This window comes from Olea europaea, chromosome 10, assembly GCF_002742605.1.
Source record: "Olea europaea var. sylvestris chromosome 10, O_europaea_v1, whole genome shotgun sequence".
Lineage (NCBI taxonomy): Eukaryota > Viridiplantae > Streptophyta > Magnoliopsida > Lamiales > Oleaceae > Olea > Olea europaea.
Genome location: NC_036246.1, coordinates 20,416,033 through 20,437,029, shown reverse-complemented (window position 1 = coordinate 20,437,029; position 20,997 = coordinate 20,416,033). Strand labels below are relative to the sequence as shown.

At 34.6% G+C, this 20,997-nt stretch overlaps 1 protein-coding gene and 1 long non-coding RNA gene across 4 annotated transcripts; both read right to left on the bottom strand.

The window, feature by feature from the left end:
* Positions 1–1,924: 1,924 nt before the first annotated feature.
* Positions 1,925–9,522, bottom strand: LOC111401455 (DNA replication complex GINS protein PSF1-like). 2 transcript variants are annotated; one of them, XM_023029193.1, is made up of 7 exons: positions 9,344–9,522; positions 9,001–9,146; positions 7,675–7,742; positions 6,507–6,701; positions 6,227–6,389; positions 2,423–2,569; positions 1,925–2,336 (listed from the first exon to the last, which is right to left on the bottom strand). In XM_023029193.1, the coding sequence occupies exons 2-7, from the start codon at positions 9,073–9,075 to the stop codon at positions 2,310–2,312; spliced, it is 675 nt and encodes a 224-aa protein (XP_022884961.1). In that variant the 5' UTR covers positions 9,076–9,146; positions 9,344–9,522; the 3' UTR covers positions 1,925–2,309. The 2 variants fall into 2 exon arrangements, with proteins under 2 accessions (XP_022884961.1, XP_022884960.1); XM_023029192.1 differs by having other exon boundaries at positions 9,001–9,109.
* Positions 9,523–15,187: 5,665 nt separating this feature from the next.
* On the bottom strand, positions 15,188–19,063 carry LOC111401454. Of its 2 annotated transcripts, none has more exons than XR_002704017.1 (6): positions 18,655–19,063; positions 16,352–18,458; positions 16,148–16,263; positions 16,017–16,083; positions 15,824–15,941; positions 15,188–15,718 (listed from the first exon to the last, which is right to left on the bottom strand). It is a non-coding gene; the product is annotated as an uncharacterized LOC111401454 (long non-coding RNA). The 2 variants fall into 2 exon arrangements; XR_002704018.1 differs by having other exon boundaries at positions 16,148–16,259.
* Positions 19,064–20,997: the final 1,934 nt, after the last annotated feature.

The window sequence follows — 20,997 nt, the reverse complement described above, 5'->3', positions numbered from 1 at the left end:
GTGAATTTATTCTTTAGAGATATTGTAAAGTTTTTCCTTTCATTTATAAAAAGAAAGTTCCCCCATCCTTACTTGTTTTCCATACATTACTTACTTCAAAATTCTCTTCTCAACGTGGGTATAATTTAACCTCATTGGTTAAATTATTTGTGAGCGTGGAAAGGCTGATTTAACGTTTTCTCGTGAGGTGCGGGAATTGTAGAATATTAAGGCCGCACGATTCTAGTTTGTTCGGGTGTAACGAAACTAGGCCCGTGACATTCCGCTTCACTTTGGTTTAGAATGATAACCAAAAGCAAATCCTTTGTTCTTCGAAACATGTAAGTCAAGCGAGGATCTCTTATTTTGTCTTTTACATACCTTAACAGAAGCTGAGTTATCGCGATACACGTAGTTGAAATGCAAGAGGCACTCACTGGATAGCCATTGTGACTTTCCATTTATCTGCTTCTGTCCCTTTCTTGGTTTTCCCCTCTCTCGGGGGAAGATGGGAAGATAAATGTTCGACTGATTCCGGTTAATTGGATCAACAGAACCGCGAAGGCCTGGCTCCTTTGCTGAGATGGAACGTGCAAATTCTTCCAACGCAGAAGCTGTTGTTATGCAATCCAATGAAGAATGCTCGTGGGCTGAGACTACGAGGGAAAAGGTGCTTCATAGAGTGGAATGTTGAGAAGATTGGTCATATCTATGCTGATTGGATTGAAAGCTGAATTCAAGTCTGCATTGATAATCTGTTGCTTCATTTTCCTTTGGGAGGATAATGAGAGTGTTGATCTTTACTGTTGGCAATTCGGTCAAATTCAGAAGTTACCTGAATGACCAATGACTTGGTGTTTGGCTTTTCTTTCTGGTTCAAGCTTCTCTATTGTAGATGTGAGAAACAGAACTTATATAGTGTGAGTTGCAGTATGAAAATGCATCTTGATTCTCTTTCAATTGATGACATTGTTAGGACTTAGAAACTGGAGTAATTAATTTTTGTAGTAACTTTTATTATACGAAATAAATCGAAAAAGTTCTGATACATCTCGAAAAACCGAAACCAAGACTAGGAATTTTTTTACGCCCCAACATTCCCCACTTGTCCGACTGTTGCTAAGCTGATCCTAGGTTATGTTTCAGGAAAGAACCGGCGTGATTACTTCTCTCAATACAATTTCTTTTAAATTCATTAAAATTTCATGGACTGATTCTCGGAAGGAAGACAAGACTAGGAACCCAAACCCACTATGGGAAATTTTCCTCAATGGGCGAAAGCCTGCCGCGTGGAGGTACCTCCTACCTTCTAGTCCCTACTAACTCGCTAAGTTAGGTAGCTTCTCCTTCCCTCGAGCCTAGTCCTAGGGCATCGCTCTTCTAGTAACTTCATTCTTTTGGATGGCCTCATGTCGAGGGGAATACAATTGACTGTCTCGTTTCTTGTTACTCTAGTTCAGGCTCTAATGGATGTTAGATAGTTTCATGAAATGATGAAGGCTGGGAATGAAAGAAGTACAGGCTTTTCTAAGCTTTAAAAAATTACTTCAAGATTTATCTATGCATAGCCCTAGTCCCATGATACTGAGATGAACGTGATCACTATCCCTTTGCCGATTAGTTTCCTCGTCGATATTCATTGGACATGTTCAAGGTTATTTTTGTTGACCAAAGAGGTAAGACTTCTTAGATCCCAATAACATTCCTTTCACACGCACCTCAATTGCAAATTTCGAGAGAACTAACATGTATTTATTACTGCTTCATTTATTTATTTTTAAAATAATAATCCTTTTAATTTCATAAAAATATTTTCCAGGGGCAAAGTATAGGAAAATTTTGGGCATTTTTACTTGGTTTTTCTCTGAATCTCCAAAAGAGCCACCACCGAATTGGATTGAACACACGCAAGTGACTCCGTCAAATCCAATTATCTGATGTACCATTGCTTCACTCTGCTTGCTTTATTTAACTTGAAGATCACCCAATGGTAGCCCATCAGTTATCAAATTCTTCTGCTTCTTGCATGAGTTATCAAATTTAGTTATACTTTTGACAATATTACAAATACTTGGCACCCAAATTTGATTCTTCAACAGTAACTTCTCTAACAGTGCTCTCTAAAACAAGAACTCAGGGACGAGACATGTCTTCCTCTCAACTAACTGTATTCTCATGATCAAACCTAGTAGAACATGGAAAGGATGCATTCTTGGATGCCCATTATGCTTTCTTTAAATAACCAGTTTATTCGTGCGTAATAGTTGTATAAATATTGAACCTTTTCGACTGCAATTATTACAGCCACACCGGACACTCCAACGTTCCAGTCAACCAGTTAGTTCTTCCATTAAGCCCTGGGGGTAATAAAAAGCAAGGAAGATGTCAAAAGCCGGGGACTAATAAAAGAATTTGTTACATGTAGAAAGGGGAGCGTCAAAACCTGAGAGATGTACTGCTCAGCATCGGTTCTCCGCAGGAATAACATTGCATGGCGAGCTAGGTTGGCTACCTGATCACTAAGCACAACTTCACCAATGTCATCAAGAACCCTCACCTTGACGTATGGATCTTTGGGAGGAACCATATCCTGGGAAAGACGTGAATAGAGTAAAATTGCGAGGACATTTATGCTAATTATCAGTACCATTGGGATTTCTTAGAATGGCATTAATTCAGTTGTAAACCATTATAACTCTTGGCAGATATGCATAAAAACACCCTTCCAAAAGAAAAACAAGAAAAGGAAGGCAGATATGCATAAAAACACCCTTCCAAAAGAAAAACAAGAAAAGGAAAACAATTCTAATGCAAAGGTTCATAAAAACACCCTTCCAAAAGAAAAACAAGAAAAGGAAAACAATTATAATGCAAAGGTTCATAACATCAAATTAACGCACCAGCAAAAAGTATTTAAACTCCTAGGCAGACATGCATAAAAACACCCTTCCAAAAGAAAAACAAGGAAAACAATTCTAATGAAAAGGTTCATAACATCAAATTAACAAACCAGCAAAAAGTTAAATTCCTATCTAATCAAAGTGGTAATTCCAGCTTGGAAGCATTCTTGAACTCAATTTTTTTGTTTTCTGACAATTGAACCTAGTATTGGAAAATAAATGGAGTGATTGTTTTCCCATTTTAAGAAACATGTAAAAGAAACAAATATGTCGATAATGTTGAGAAAAAGCAAACAAGTAAATAGTGTCCCGTGTGTAAAGCATAAGATGCTTAGATGTCCTTCTCGAGCATAATGTTTTAAAACAGGGCAAGATAAAATGCTTCAGAACTTGGCAAAAAAATGTGTCTATAACATATGAACCTCATGTCAAGTACTAAAAATATATATCCCTAAAAATATCTTTGTTTTTTGTTTTTTGTTTTTTTGTTTTTTTTGGAGTAAATATCTGATGTAATTAGCACCCCATAGCGCAAATTTTGAATTCCGTGGACATCAAACCATAGGTTTGATGCAATTTAAGACTCAATATAGACCATACCTTCTCTGACACCTACAGGTAATCTGTATAATCGATGTGGGATGGTAATTTTAAATATAGGCAAGAACATAACAAATAAGCAAGCAACACACAAAAGCTGAAGTGCAAAGTCTCCACTAGAAACCCAGTCACCAGTGTTCTCAGTTTCTGTTAATGCTTTCTCCAAGATACTTCTCATGATTTTGTTTCCGAAGGGCAAATGAATAGCTAGCTTACAAGCATCAACAAGCTTAGAGAAATTTTAGATGAGGTTGCATGAAATTAACAAAAGCAAGGGGGAAAACATATCCAGAAGTCATTTGTTTTTTAGAGGCCCTCAGTCACCGAGCTGAACTCGTCTGCTCTCAAGCACACAACCTCGGCCAGCCTTCCAAATTCTACCCCTACTACCACAAAGATCACTCAGTCATCGCTCGAGGGTACTAACTGAGCAAAATGGAACTTCCATATCCTAAGGGTGAGGTGGGGAACAATCAATCATCTACCTGGTAATTGGCCGCTGAAACTATGAAGAGAGAGTGAAATAAATAGAATAATTTTATTCTGAATGTTCCTGCATAATAGATTGTGAACTTCTTCAAAGCTCTTTTAATCAATAAATTTGAGTTAACCATTCACTATACATACTTTAAGTTAACAAATTTTACAATGTCATACAATTTATACCCGTGTATTTTAATTATCTAATATTGTGTTGCGGCATCCCTTTCATACTACATATTCTAAAACTTAGGCATTGATTCTATCTTGTTCTTGATCTGCAGATCAGCTACCTAATGCTCCCAACAACCACTAAAGTTATGGAATTGTGCCTACCTCAAGGCAATAAAGATCAAGTTCAAAAGTTGAATTTCAAAGAAATGTTGAGTGAAGAAGAGAGAAAACTCGAATTGATTCTTCTCAGGTTTCTATCAATAAATATCTTATCTGGCAGTTGTGCCAATACATTCCTAGTCATTGCAAGCTAAAAGTATGCAAATTGAACTTTAAAACTGCTAGTATTCATAGGAGAAAATTAAAAGCCTACAAAAGTTACTTCAGAAACAAGAGAAGCAGAATTCACATTGAAAGACGAACACTTGGAACTTTCCCATTAACAATAAGGGCCATTTGGCATGACTCTTGAGAAGCCGAAACAAATTTTTGAGACCCAAAAGCTGCTTTCTTTTGGTTAATTATATAAAAATGTTTCTTCTGGTTACAAGAGCTCAGCTTCCTCTAAAAGTCTTCCGAAAGATAAAGTTCTTTTAGTTTTTCAACACTAATTAATGTAACTTCCTCATGAAACTCTTCTACAAGAAGCAGAAGCCCTACCAAACCAGCCCTAAGACTTGTAACAATAGAGCAAAGTTATATATTAGTTGATGCCTAAATGAAATTCAACAGACTTCAGTCAGCAAGTAATCTGAAAGAAACACATACAGATCAATATATAATTTGCTGAATAACTGGACGAAATGGAAAGAAAATACAAGTTTGGCAGGTTTTCGAAATACGTCTCTCTCCCCATATTTTTCTGTAATCCTCAATGGATCCTACGCTACCCTCCCCCTTGATTTATATTCAGGCTGCAATTGATTATAGAAGGTTCTCAAATTATCCCCATGTGAATCAGTGGTTTGAATATCCTTTTCTTCCTTCTGCTTGATCTACCCCATTTGCCCTCAGAATCCTATCATAATATATAACCGTAGTTACCAGCCATCAGCCAAAAATGCTTTATTAATTTTTCTATTAAGCAAGTCATTGTTGGCAATGACTCTATCCCAGATCAATAATGCGATTGACCTAGATAAACATCAAGTCAAAGTGGAAGACTGTTCCTAGATCTTCAGGAAAAAATTCAGTACATTTATGTCTCCAATTATCGCCTTTATGCATCAATTATACACTTCAGGCTTCAGCAACTGAATTCCAACAAAAAAAGAAGGTTGTATGAATTCGTGGACAGGGGTGTGTGTGGGTGGGGGGGTGGGGGGAGAGAGAGCTTTGTTCCTCGGTAAAGAAATGGCAGATATTGGTGGAAGAGCACAAGAATGAACCCATCCACCCCGCTTTAAGGTTGCAGGACTAAAGTTGGATAAGATTCAACGAGGTGATTCCCCCAAAATAAAGTCATAAGTATGAAAATGTTCAAAGGAATGAGCTAATTTCCTTACCTGAACCAGAAGATTATAATGGAGGCCATGTCAGGAAACTTACATCCCCATCAAGTTCTCGAAATAGTAAAATGCTTGCTATTAAAGCTGTAAGCCTCGTTGGACTTCAAAGGATAAAGGAAGATAAAACCTCTAAGTGCACGTTGTGGGTCATTCTAAGACACACAACCTAATAATACCAGAAGTTCCTTCTGATAATTACATCTTTTCGTGGATGTTAGAAAAAGAATCACGTCCTCAACAAATTTTTCTTTAAAGGAAAAACTAAAATTGAAATGATTTGCTTCATGGCAATGAACTAGGTCCAGTGAGATTTAGATAAAATAAACTACTGATTTATTTTATATATTACATCCTGCATTATCAATTCAGCTTGCGTACAAAATTCCAACGTCATCTAGCCGATAAGTATATCAAACTTCAACAGAAGTATACAAGTAGAATCTAGTTTCAGAATCGTTTATGGGATCTACATTGTATTAGTAACATACATATCTCTTGAATCAAAATGACCTAGTATCAAAATTGGCACGCTGATCAAATTTAAAACATGACGACTGAAAATTAAGCGAGAAGAGAATTAATTACCACTGTCAAATCAAGATCAAGTTCTGACATATATGATTGTAGAGTCGCAGCATGATTCTTGAAATATTCTTTCTCTGAGCTATTGAGTTTCTCTTCAATTTCTTCTGGAAGAACACAGTCAACCACCCATCCCAAACTTCTGATAACTTCTGCTCGATTATATCTATAAAATCAAAAGAACGACAGAACAGAGTCACGATGAAGAAATAATCAGAGCCAAGCCATAGTAAAAAAGATTTTACTTTAGAGAGAAAAAAAGGTTGGAGCAGATGTTGGTTACACGTAAGCCATGAGACAGCGCTTATTGCGGACCAATGACAGGTGATGGATCAGTGCACCAAACTGATCTGATTTCATAGCTGTCTGGATGAGTATCTTTTCAGCTTCTGATTTCCTCTTCTCATCCTCTGATATTGCCATTTCATCTTCTGACCTCCTATTATCTTTCAACTTATTTTCATGCTCTTGTATTTTCCTGTCATATTTCAAGTTGAATGAGTTCAACATAAAATCATAATAAACATTGACCTGGAACTAACAGCCAAACTCAAAGCCATCCCCAGCCCACACACCTACTAACCATATTCAATATATAGTACGACAACCAACAGAAAGGCTTCTGGCAGCAGAAAAGTGGCATCAAATAACCAATACAAGGGTTGATGGTACATAACATCGAGATACCGGAATAATAGAAATGAAATGCTTGCCCTAGGCTCCATCATGACTGGACAAAGTAAATATGATGTTTAGATGATCATAGAAGTCAAGATAAGATTAAGCCCCTGTTTGGTAAAATTAAAATCCAAATTTTAATTTACATCAAAGTCAACAACTAATTTTAACAACACATTTTATGGGATCTACAACTTTTTAACCACACAATATATCAACTTTTATCTAAATCTACTAAAAACCTGATTTTAACCCCACCAAACTAAGGCTAAATAACTTTAACCCTAAAGAAAAAATGGAGCGACGCATATCTTCAATAATTGGTCAAATTTAGATACTTTAAAGATAACAGAGACGAAATGCCTACAGTGGGCTCAGTCATTCTTGGACAAAGAAAATTTGATCGTCAAATGATATACTCTAGTAAACATCACATTTGCAAACTTTTGCCCAACAAAATGAACTGCAAGGCAGTGAATAAATCTCAAATCGAATTGTCGACACTGGGCAATGACTTGTCATTTAGTGTTGCTAGTTCAAGTATTAATAACAGAGAGGTGCTACCACCCAACAAAAACCATGCTAGACAATTACCGATTTCCTATAAAATGACTGGTTAACAAACGGGAAAAAATAAGTTTGTTATAAGTCTCACAACAAACAGTGTTAGAAGCAAATGCTGAGAAAAGAGTGCGGAAAAGAAAATAAGCTAAATGAAAGAAGAGAAAGGGAGGTTGAATGGAGCATACAGAGAACATTAGGAAGAGAATTACCTCATTAAGGGCTGTAGGTGAAGGAGATGACCATTACACTCTTCAATCACTTGAGCAAATAGGACATTCTGTGCACGGAAAAAGACCAGTGATGTCAAGTAATATAACTAGACCAGCCCAAAGTTTGAGCACACAAAGACTCATAAATATTGTAAAAGAACAAAAATTGACAGGATTTTAGTAGGAGTGACACATTGAAAATGCTGTGGAAATCCATACATCCAGGTAGACGGAACATATCAGAATATATAGTTCTGATATTTATTTTCTTCATTTTGAAGAGTAAAGGTCGTTTCTACTTCAAATGTGAACAATAATGCATCCAACGAAAGAGGTGAATATTGACTATAGAAATGAATAACAGGAATTTAACTTCTTAGAATTCAGATTCCTTCGCATAAAAGAACCTCCCCTTTTGTCTCCACTTCATCCCCCTCCCCCACCTTTTCCACAAATAAAAGGAAAAAAAATGCACAATTATATCGTTTTATCATTTCCATTGTGAACACAGTAATTACCAAATGCAAATCCTTGAAAACCAGGTTTTACGGAATTCTTTGTAAATGTTATGTCCTGGGCAGCTGGGCTCCTGAAAAGGTCTTTCATCTTAGCAATCTACCTAGTTCAGTTATTCAAGTTCTCAGTAAGATGAGAATCCTAAAATGATATGCAATGCAAAATCAGGCACAAAATCATGTTTTGGAATCTTGTAAATGTGTATTTCATAAGTATATTTATCTCGTAATATATCATTGGCTGTCTACAAAATGCTCATCTACTGCTTGTACTATAGTTTTCAACTTAACACAACTAAAGGAACTCAAAAGTGCTTTAATTCATTATCAAGCAAATCATGCAGTGTTAGAGGATAGCTAGTCAAATCATTCATTTTGAAAATGGAATGCTTGAAAATTGAAGTGACTTTAAGGGCGGTTTATAAACACTCAAGTCACTTTGTAGCCACGTATTTAGAAAGACACATAAGTACTACATACTTATCCACCATTCATTTACATCTATTTATAATTTAAACTGTTTTTCAACACTTTCCAAACATGCTTTAAATCTTCATTCCATGTACATCAATTTTTTTTTTCCATCCCCCATTCATTTGAATATTTTTTCTTCATTTTTTCCCCTTCTCTTGGGCCAAATCTGATTGTATCTAAAAGATTTTTGTAGGTCCTATCTTCTACATATAAGCTACATGAGATAAATAAATTACAAAATATAGAATAGACAATTTTATTTTTTTTTAGTTATCAAGTATTGCACCATAAAACAAGACAATATCCTCTATAAATAAAAAAAGTTAGAAAAACTTACATTGAAAGTGGTAAGCTGCCCAGGTTCGCAGCTCACAAATTCTTTCACTAACTCACTTGCTTTTTTACCGTACATTTTCCTTAAATCTCAAACAGTAGTCCTCTTATTACTGCAATTCATCAGAAGCAATTCATCAAACAGCTTATCTACAAAACAAGTACGTAAAAATTCAGAAATGACGTACACATCTAATCCCTCAAACCGGTTCACAAATATAATCGAGACATATATATCAGTACATATGCGAAATACACATCATTGCGTGTCAGCGTTCGCGTAGGCGAACAAGTAAATTACGATACAAATACAGGTAATTCAATAACTAAAAGAAATGTATGCATACATGTCCGAACTGGAAATCCCCAGAACAAAAATCAACACAAGAGATTGACAAAATAAAGATGAAGGAAATTTGATAAGAATATTGCGACAGAAAATTTTTGGCGGGAGAGTGTTCGGAGAATTCAAAACTAAGCGCTTAAATTCATAATCTGACTTGGATTGGCCAAGCTTTTATATATAGCCTCAATTCAAAGTAATGTTAAATTTTAACTACATCTTTAACGAGATTCACAATTTTTTAATCATACATTTCAAAATTTTTTATAACAAATCAAATATATATATTGGGCATTATAATCAAAAGTTGATAAAATATATGTTTTAAAAGTTGGATAATGTAAAATATGATGTTAAAATTAATTATTGACTATAACTTAAGTTACAATCTTAATTTTAATTTCCAACAAACTGGGGCATATATGTCTTGAAACCGAAACAATTATAATGGATTTTTTTGTAACTCGACAAACTGGGGCATGTATGTGTCGAACAGAATCGGAACCGAACCGAATCGAGTGATTCTTTTTAAGTTAAATATTCGAATGGGTACTGGATCAAGAATCGAAGAATTGAATAAGAATCGAATCTTCGTAATTTTTTAATTTATTTATTTAAAATAAACCAAATTATTTTATTTTTCTGTAAATAAACTTTCTAACTAGTTAATATAGCTCAACCCAAAAATATGATTTTCATATTTCTAATTTTTAGTCCAAGCCCAATTTAATCAAATGGACATAAGGTAAAACCCAAATCTGTTATTCTGTCGTAGTAGCGTTTCTACTATTCTTGAGAAATTGAATTGAAGTTCAACAGCGCATCTCTTTATTATTGTGAGCTCATTATCTTCCCCTTTCTGTAATTTTAACAATAAAAAATATGAAGAACTTAGCAAGGGGAGACACAAAAGACACATAAAATTGAACTAAGTTATTTTGTAAGAGTTAAGATTGAACATGTTATTAGTAGAATTAATGTAACTTTGTAAATATTAAAAAAATTGATTATAGAATAGAACGTGAGAATAAATGGAACCGAATAAAATTGAACACGTACGGTTCCATAATTAAATTCGGATCCGACAGTTCCACTTACTAAATACTCAAAATTTTCGAGTTCGTTTTGATTTTTGTTATAATCGAACCGAATCGGACCATACACAGCCCTAAACTCAAGTTATGTTCAACTACATGTATAGGTGCACTAATAATTTTGTATTTGGGATTGATCTCCCACCTACCGCTGATTGACAATTAGTGGCATTGCCACATTGGCGATTTTTTTTTTTTTTTTTTTTATCCCTCCATCCTCGATGTAGGGTGGGCATTATAATCTCGTGTTCTTTGTGAGCAAGAGAACAATTCTATTTGTATTTATTTTTATCTTTGTCTTTTAGTCAAATAATACATGATCTACTTGAGCCCCATTTTAAGAGAAGAATACATTGCGTAATAGTAGATTGAACGAGAATGTGTGGTTAATAAATAAGAAAAAAATTTGAATTTACGTCTAATATTATCTTATTAAAGAATACGTGGTTGATAAAGAGAGAAAAATATGTATTCTGAAAATAATAGAGATCAAACAAGGGCCTAATTTTTATTCAAAACATTTAGTAAGAAGGAAAAATAAAATATTTATATCTCGATTTAAAGAATACTGATAAATTCTTTGGATAAGTATCATCACAAAAATAAAAATAAAAATATATTAATTAAAAATGTTACCTTTATTCGTTGTTTGTGTATTTGTGTGTTTATTTCCCTGTTATATTTACTACATTTTTCTTTGAATAATAGTACTGGAGAGTGGAGTCTCTACAATTTTCGAATAGTTGCTTCTGAGGTCCTTTTGAGATGAAAATCATTATTTTATCATCGTCAAATTTTAAGTAAAATGATTATTGTACTCTTAAGTCCATATTTTATATAAATTAAAAGTTGACGAAATTTTTAAGTCAAAATCAATAACTAATTTAATAATATATTTCATTGGGTCTACAACTTTCAACCACGTATTGTATCAACTTTTATCAAAATATATTAAAATTTTGATTTTAATATACGTTAAACAAAGTTAAATTTTGGAAGTTATGCAAGGAAAAATAAAATTAAACCAAAAAACAAACGCACACCCCTCTCCCCTTTCTTGTGTAACTAAGGACTCCTAGATGTCTTCACATTCTTCTCTTTCTGCTTTTCAAAAATAGAGTTGTGTTTTTACAATTTCTCCTCGGATTTTTTTTGGAGACATTTATTATCACGTTTAATTAATTTATTTTCTAATATTTTTTTAAATTTTTGTTTATTTTCACGCTTTGAAATCATTTGCCCTGCAACCACCCCTGAGTATATGCTTCAACAGAAAAGCATCTGAGTTAGCATCTGTAGACGGAGAAAAAGGTCGACACCTTTCGCCCTTCATCTTTAGCAAACATGAGCTTTCAGTATTCGATTCAATCCTGTTTTCATCTTGACTAGTAATAGAAATTCATAGATTCACTACGAAACAAGGCTGGGCCCAAAAAAGCCAAACGAAGAACAAAAATGAACCCATTGAAAGGGGGTTTGGCTGGGAAAGGGGAGAGTGACCGAATGTTCAAAAGCGACAAATTGTAAATCTGTTGAGGCTGGATGACTAGCTTAGAAACTTTATTTAATCTAAAAGTTGGCTAAGTGACCGAAAAAGCAACCCGGCCACGATTGCGATCATATTCGACAGGTGGATCTTATTCACGTACATCTGGTGTGTAGAATTGCGTCCGAAGATTTAGATATTGGGGATGGTTAATCTTGCCAGAAATAGCAAAGTTCGGATTGAGCTTATGGTAATAGATGGGTAAGTGTGCTATATGGCCACTAAAGTACGTGTGAAATTTCAGAATGATTATGAAAATATTTCTCTTACCTATATGATCACTAAAGTTAATTAGCCCTCTGTTTATCTACCATCATTCAATGAAAATGAGTTTTGGATAGTGAAATTTTAGAGATGTGTGGTTGAAAATGATCTAGAGGAAAAAGGGGGCGGGGAGGGGGGTGGGGTTTTAAATAATTGTAGACAAATAAGGATTAATGTTCCACTAATGATGTCTCATTTATCATTTAATAAAAGTGGGGAAATTGTAAGAAAAATTTCAGTCTCTCTACCTCACCATTAATGGTCAATCGTTGCCCTCCTCAACATATCACAAGTACATTGATTTCTCTATATAGTTATCATCGTGAATTAGCCCTTGTTTGAACCCCATTCTTTTCAAAAAATATATTTTTAAATAATGTTTTGACATTATTTCAACCACAAATTCTTTAATAAAATAATATTAAACGCAAATTTAAAACTTTTACTTATTTTTTAACCACACATTTTCCATCAATACATTATTTAAAAATTCATTTTCACCTCAAAAATGGGGCTCAAACAAGTGCTTAAGACTCTTCGGTCCCGCTACACGCACAGTTTGCTGTACAGCTTGCCATATAGTGCTGAGCTGGAAAATTGAGAGGGAAAATTGCAAAATAGAAAAGGAAAATTCCCAGTTTTTGCATCTAGTGACCCGATTAAAGCCCTAATTTCTCCCCAAGTAAACTCCCGCTTCCCCATTTGCATTGAATGACGAGAAGAACGCCGTAATTTTCGGATGACAACCCAAGCAATCGCCACCTCCGATCGTCGACAATCTAAGTAATTCCTCCCTATCAGGCCCAAGTTAAGTCATTGTTTCCCATTTGTAGAGAACGACGAAGAGACGGCCTTAATTTCTAGACGACAACCTAAGTAACCGCGTATGATAAGAAAATAGAAAGAATTGACGATGTGGTTGATGGGTTTTTCTGATATTCTCCCCCTTCTTTATTTGTATTGTTCATTTTAAATTTGAATATTAGCATCGCTCTGTTAAAGGATGACTTTATCTATTTGTCACCAGCTATTTTCATTTAGGGACCATAAACCCCCAGCCGAGCCTTTATCTCATTCTCTCACCGCTTGTACTCTACCCCATTCTCATGATTGCTCCAATTGGAACTCAAATTTTGCATAGTCATTTTTGCACTCATCCATATTATAGACAAATGCGTGCTAATGAGTGACCAAATGTTAATGACATAAAAAATGATTTCTATCATATTGAACATGATACTCAAGTATGGCAATACATAGCCGAAAGGAATATGTATTGAAAGAAATATGCAATAATAAAGAAGTATTCTCCCCTCCTACCTTGATTTGTTAAAGATTTAGAATGTTCTCTTTTCCATCCACTCATATGAAGTAACAAACCAGTGGAGTGAGGAATAAAAGCTCGATGATAATGAGAGCTTTCTCACTCCCTCTGATTATTAACGGATGTGGTCGTTTAATTCAATTGAATTAGATTAGTTCGATGGCAAGTAAGAACAAGGAAATATGTCATTGTTGTAGACAAAGGAGACATATGCTGTCAGAATGTCCGAAGAAGAAAAGATATCCAAATTGTGGTGAGGGTTTCGTCAAGTGGTTGGAGGTCGAAAAGAACGACGACCATAAATGGCTGTTGTTTCATTGTTGTACCCGTGACTGTAGGTACTTCAAGTGGTGTAACAAATCCCTCAACAAAGAATGTCCACAACATAATAATGGTGAATCAAGTGGCATCACAAATGGAGGTGAACAAGTCGATGAATTGTCCCACATGTTGAAAACACTTGCAACGCTATGAGAGGAAAAAGAATTGGAGATTTCTCTAAAAATAAATATACGCAAGGGGAAAGGAGTTTCATAACATGTAATTAGAAACCGAAGATGTATTAGAATGGTGATTTAATGGTTTGTACTTGGTGATCATTTCGAGTTGTCAGCTAGTGAACTGAATATTTATTCAGCAACTTTAGATAAAGTGTGTTGTATGACTTAATATGTGGTTTAGGGAGTCTTTCTGGAACTAAATTGTTGTATTGAAGTTCTGGAATTAAGCTGACAGTAACAGATTCCAGCCCACTTACCTATATGTGTTGTAATTTTTGCCACTTTTATTTCTTTTCTTCATATCTCACATTGTATATGTTAGATTGTATTTTGCATTAGTTAGATTGTCTTATATGGGATATTGTAGTGGCCGTTTATTAGCTTCAATCTCTTCATGCCCTGGACAGTGTGGGCGTGCTGATGAGTATGTTTTGTTATCTGCAAAACATATAGTATGTTGTGTTTGGTTACTTTTATATTTTTCTTGTATAAAATTTATAAATGATTGCTTCTCTCGAAGGGGTGGATGCAGAAAAACTTCAAGAATACTATCTACTACATTTTTTTTCCTTGCGCAATCAGGTGAATGGTGATAAAAATTTCTGCTTCTATAAAATTGAGATAAGATCATGTGATGATACACTTTTATTTCTTTTCTTCATATCTCACATTGTATATGTTAGATTGTATTTTGCATTAGTTAGATTGTCTTATATGGGATATTGTAGTGGCCGTTTATTAGCTTCAATCTCTTCATGCCCTGGACAGTGTGGGCGTGCTGATGAGTATGTTTTGTTATCTGCAAAACATATAGTATGTTGTGTTTGGTTACTTTTATATTTTTCTTGTATAAAATTTATAAATGATTGCTTCTCTCGAAGGGGTGGATGCAGAAAAACTTCAAGAATACTATCTACTACATTTTTTTTCCTTGCGCAATCAGGTGAATGGTGATAAAAATTTCTGCTTCTATAAAATTGAGATAAGATCATGTGATGATATTAATAGGAAATCGAAAAAAAGAACCAAAAATTAGATCCATGCTCCTGGTTTAGTAAGAAAGAACCAAAAATTAGAAAATCGAAAAAATGAAAAAAAATTGCAGCAATGTGGTGCTGTTATAAATGCTTCCCCTTGCAACTATACACACTCAATTACAACAGAAACTTGAAGCATTTTTAACTAGCCCGCTACAAGTTATCAAATTGATTTTCTTTGGGACATATGGGTCACACAAATAATCAAACCACATGAATCAATTCTGTAACATAAAAGATAACAACACGTCTTCCAAATGAACTACAAAAATGCTTAGTGCTGAATGTTATAGAAAAAATTGTTATACATCGGTCAAAGGAACACAGGACAAGCATTGTCCATCCGGCCATCGCACCATGCGTTTTTACTATATCCTCCCACATTTTTTTTCATACCCCGCTTGTTAAGATGCATTGGAAGGATTAAATTCTGCCCTCCTTGATGATCAAGCATTTTGGGATACCATTCCAATACCACTTTCAGCAGCTTGATAGGCCATTCCGGAGCCAGGTATCTAAACAACACTCGATGGACCTCTAGCAATAGCAGCCTAGGGAATGGAATTGGTGACACTTGACATCCAACTTGCTATAGCACTCGGAGGAGGCAATGGCTGGAATTATTACATTCAAAATGATATATAGCAAGTAAATTGAAGATGAAAAATGAAATTAACTGTTTGGGTGAAAAAAAAAAAGAAAAAGAAAAGGCAACTCACACCGTGAAATTCGATAGAAAAAAGCCCATTGCAGATGTTCTAAGTATCTCCTTGATGACTCCACATTGTGTTCCATTGTTGTATCGAAAATTGAGATAGTAGTATGGCATTGCATTACCTAGCATAAATATTTAAAAATGGCAACTGTTAACATCAGAACGTGCTAAATCTGCAGTTGAAACCATACACACACCTTGGTGATTGACAAAGACATTTGAAGTTGAAAGTTGTTATGTTAGTGCATGACTTTCGTCGTCACCCTACATGTCATGAAAATTGAATTAGAAAAATGCTTAATATACATTGAGCAATAAAATTACTTACAAATATTATTTGCATCAAGTTTTGTGCTTATTGGTTGGTCTGGCCAATAGATGCATCCTGTCCGAGCCTTTTTTCATCACTTTCAATCTCTGTCCTTTGCTTGAAGACATTGCTAGCTTGCATGACATGGAAATAATTTATATTTAATGTTGTGACGGACGAATGTAAAACATAGCTAAAAAAATATTTTGCAATAGAAATTACCTTTGATTTCTTCGAGCTGCACTCCAACGGGCTTTTATTACGCAGTTTCTTTGGCGTACCCTTCTTTTTCAAGCTTTGAGGATCTTGTATTCTCCCATTGTCTGTGTCTTGTGATGATCTAGATTGGGAGCCTAAATGCAAACTAGGCTGGGAAATGGTATTGCTTCCATAACTCGACTTTATAGACATTATGTCTTTAGATTGCAATCGAACCCAATCTATTATCGCACGAGTTCACTCTTCATCATCTGCGGCAATGTTTACCAATGACGAAAATACTTCACACATTCTATCGTACCTCAGCTGGCTAGAAGTGCTAACCAAACTATCATAATTCACAGCAACCCTCGTGTGGGCTCTACTAACATCCATTCTCCATCTCCTCGATATATATTGGTAATGATGTGATGTCATTACGCATCAACACTAATATGGCATGTCTGCATAAAATTCCACAAAACTCGAATAGGTGACAATTACAAATAATAATACAACCCTCTGCACGAAACGTTTTCTTCCTAACCTTTTTTCGTGAATGACATCATTTTCAACCTCATAGGTCTTCTCTGAACAATTATCCAAATTAGATATCATATCACAATACACCTTCCCAGTTATCTCATCCTGAAATTATTGAAACTTCGAAATAGTATAAACTGCTTGAAATTACTTTTCTATTTCATATTTTGTTGCACAAGGCACCATCTGTAAGTAAGACTTAAAATCTGTTTGGAATTCCTTTTCAACTTTATTTCGTAATGTTCGTTCATACTATTCAACGAATTACTTCAATGATGTCTTAGAGTGCACATACCCATCGAAGAATGTATTCATACTCTCACTTCGTTGAGTTGTTAGCATCTCTACCCAAAAAGTGATTTTCAAAAAACACGGCACCCAAGGACCCCTAGTCTTATACGACCTCGACAGCCATTCATTATCATATAAGTTATATGTATCAAGCATAATTCTCCAACCTTCAAATTCTTCGACAAGTTGTGTATCATACACTAATTCGTGTATACATGAAAAATTGAGCTCTTGTCGACATGGTACCCAAATTTTTTAGGCAACTTCTTCAATAAGTGACAAAGACACCATCTATACCTCGTATATGGAAAGATTATCTGAATTGCATTTTGCATAGCCTTGTCTTGATCGGTAATAATTTCATTGGGAGCTTGACCATGCTTGCACTGCATCCATGTTCTGGCTGACAAGTGTATATGCTTTATCATTTGATAACAAGCCAAAACTAAGAAGTGTTGACTGTCCGTAATGATTTACTCCGACAAAAGATGTAAAAGGCATGTCATATTTATTAGTGAGATAAGTCGTATCAAACGTCACTGCATTTCCAAACTCTTTATATGCTTGTCTACACCTATTATTTGCCAAAAAAAAATTCTTAAGTCATGACTCTTCATCTAAGTCCATACAAAAGAAAAATCCCAAGCATCATTCTTGCATTTGTGAAAAGTAAGATTGTATTGCCGCGACATTTCCCTGACCAAGTCTCAATCACCTCACTTGCTCAAATCCCTTTCCACGCAAGTCATATTCTCGTATCCACCCGCTTCAACAACTGTAGAATTATAGCTCTTATACAAAGAAATTTCGGCCACATCATTCACTTCAAGCTTGCGTTTAACATTTGCACTCAATTGCATCAATATAACCTGGACTTTGAAGAACTTGTTTTATGATTGTGTTTGAGATAGACAATACAAATTTTTCATATTCCACGAATATTTGAAGAAGCAATCAAACTTGCTTTGCAACCTATTTGAATTGTTGGTTGCAGTTTCAAAGAAGAGCTTGTATCACTGCTTCTTCATCCCTCACGGCAACATGTCAACATAATGTATCTCAATACTCCATCCTCCATTTCCAGAATTCCTTCTCCTAACCGAAAAGCCTACCTTATATGCGTACCTCTTGTAAAATTCAAACAGCTCTTTTTCATCTTTGAATTTTATACCCACCTCAGGCACAATCGCACTATTTCCTCCAAAGATGTCATCTTCCACGTCATTATATTGTCCATATTGTTCTCATTATTAGATTCTAAAAACTTCATCATCTGATAGGTCCATTAGTTCTTTTCCTACAACGTATTGACGGGAAACGTACTAAGCACTAAAACAAAATTAAATTTAGGGTATTATGAATAAGTTAATGAATATCTTATTTTAGAAACATTAGAAAACGATGTAACATGTTCATCAATATGAAATTTCAGAATCATACTAAAATTGCTTAGATTATCAGAAACTACAAATTCAAAATATTATGGAAATCACCTTTCTCTGTCACTCCCAAGACACCGTAATTACTTCTCAAGTAGGTGAATTTCCCTTCGGTTGACACCAACAACCTGATTTCTATTGGATGTGTGGAGTCGCAGTGGTGATCGTCCCCTATACTGGGGTAAAACGGACCTATGACACCGTAATCACTTCTTTAGTAGGTAAATAACCTTCAGTTGGCACCAAAACTCTGATTTCTGTTGGACGTTCAAGTGGCGGTTGCATTCTATCTTTGGGTAAATTGGAGATCTCACGTTTGAGGTTAACAATGGCTAGATGTATGTGTGTTGGTCAAAAATCTAGAGGTGTTCATCCACTGCAAGAATTCGCAGAAGTCATCGAATCTCACTGCCAAATTGTATTTCCATGGTGGAGGGTATTTCAAATGAAAGGATTTGGGGCCGATTCTTCTTTTATGTTTTTTAAAGAGAGTTGCTACGGCTCTTCTTTTCCACGTTTTAAAAAGGTGAAGATTTTGAAGTGGTCACGTCAGCATTTTTGAAATGTTGAATACAAAGCTATATCAAACTAATGTACAAGAAGCATTATTGTAAACTCTTTTGCCACAAAGAATTTAACCTCTTGTTTGACTTACCCTCAAAGAGCGTCTTGTTTAACTTACCCTCAAAGAGCGTGGGACTCGTGTGAATTCAAAATGCCAAAGAAATGCTCCCCCCCCCTTCCATGTGAGCGTGCTATCAAGGAGGGTATGGCAGCACAGCATGATTCTATCATCATACCATGTGCGGTTTTATAGGTTCAAGGTGGGATATGAGATGGGTAGGATGTATATCATGAAAGATGACTATTTTTCTTCCTTTTTAAATTCTTTCGTTTTTTAATGTATTTTAATAACTTCAATTAAAATCAATTTTTGACTTGTTTTTCCCTTAACAAAGTTAGAATAGTGCAATGCACATGCCGTTTTAGCATTTATTCAGCCAGATTTAGTCTTCAATGACTTGGTCTGCTAAATTAATAGAAGGTTGAGGATCGTCGTGTCAAGATATGAGGGTTAGAGTTCCATTTTCACGTTTGCAAATGTTAAAAACCTCAACTGCAATTTTCTTTAGAAGTCATGTAAATATGGGTGATCAATGGTGAAACTGTATGACCATTAACTATTATTAACCTTTAATGAGTTAAAAAAATAATTTAATTATCATTCAGAAATTTCAAACATTTTAATGATCACTTGTGAAATTAACCCTATCATTTTTTTTAAATACGATTTAAATTGAAAACCATAAAAAGATTTGCAACATTCAAAATTTCGAGGCAAGGAGCGTATCCGCCATCTCCAATCATTTTATCTTTCGAAATAGGACAATTCATGACGAAAGAGGACGGAGAATTTGTCATCCCTATCAATTTTAACCCTCCAAAAAATAGATAGCTCCTCTCACATAACATTTTAAGAGATACTTGGACAAGAATTAACATTTATAAATATAATAGAATAAAATCGAAGTTAAAGACCACAATATCAAGTAACTAGTAAAAATTGAAGAACAAGTTATACGAAAAGGTTGCGATAATGCTACAATTTTCCCAGTGAGCATAGACAAAAGGTTTATTTAATTTCACTCCTTCAATTTATAATAGAATGAATCCATTTATTGTTGACATTATTTCTACCTTGTTCCAAAAGAACGGTCCCATATCATGTGACCTTACAAAATAAATTGAAACGTAATCATAAAACAACAATTGATATAATATAACTATTTTCCATTATCAGAATTTAATCTATTTTATTTTTCTTGAAATAATATGAATGATATGAAATTAACCTATCTTGTTTGTCAATGATAGGGTGATGGACTTTATCATTGAATTCAAAGGCCTAATAATGCTTAAATTAAAAGGTGTAAACCAATAATTAATGTGACGAGTGGGTGATCATATTTCATTTTCACTCAAGACAAAAGTCGCCACTTTTGAAAGGAGGAATGATTTTTATTTATTTATTATTTTTTTTGGGGGGTAAATTTCGTCAGAAATAAGTGAACTTTTAGCTATTTAATTGGGTAAAAAATAACTAATACTTAAAACACATCTTACTAGGAATTGACGTACGATATGTCAACTAAACATTATGTCAAGTTATGAAAATATTGAAATAAAAATAAAGAAACATGGCATTTAACATTATAATTAGAGACGTTCTCATAACCTTCATTTTATCAACTATTGTTTTCTAAAGTTCCATAAAACAATTACGTTGAAGGGCAAAGGCTTGTTTGAGCCAATTTTTTAGAAGAATAAATTTAGTAATATTGATTTTTTTAATATGTGTGTGTGTGTGGGGGGGGGGGGGGGGGTAAAAGGAAAAAA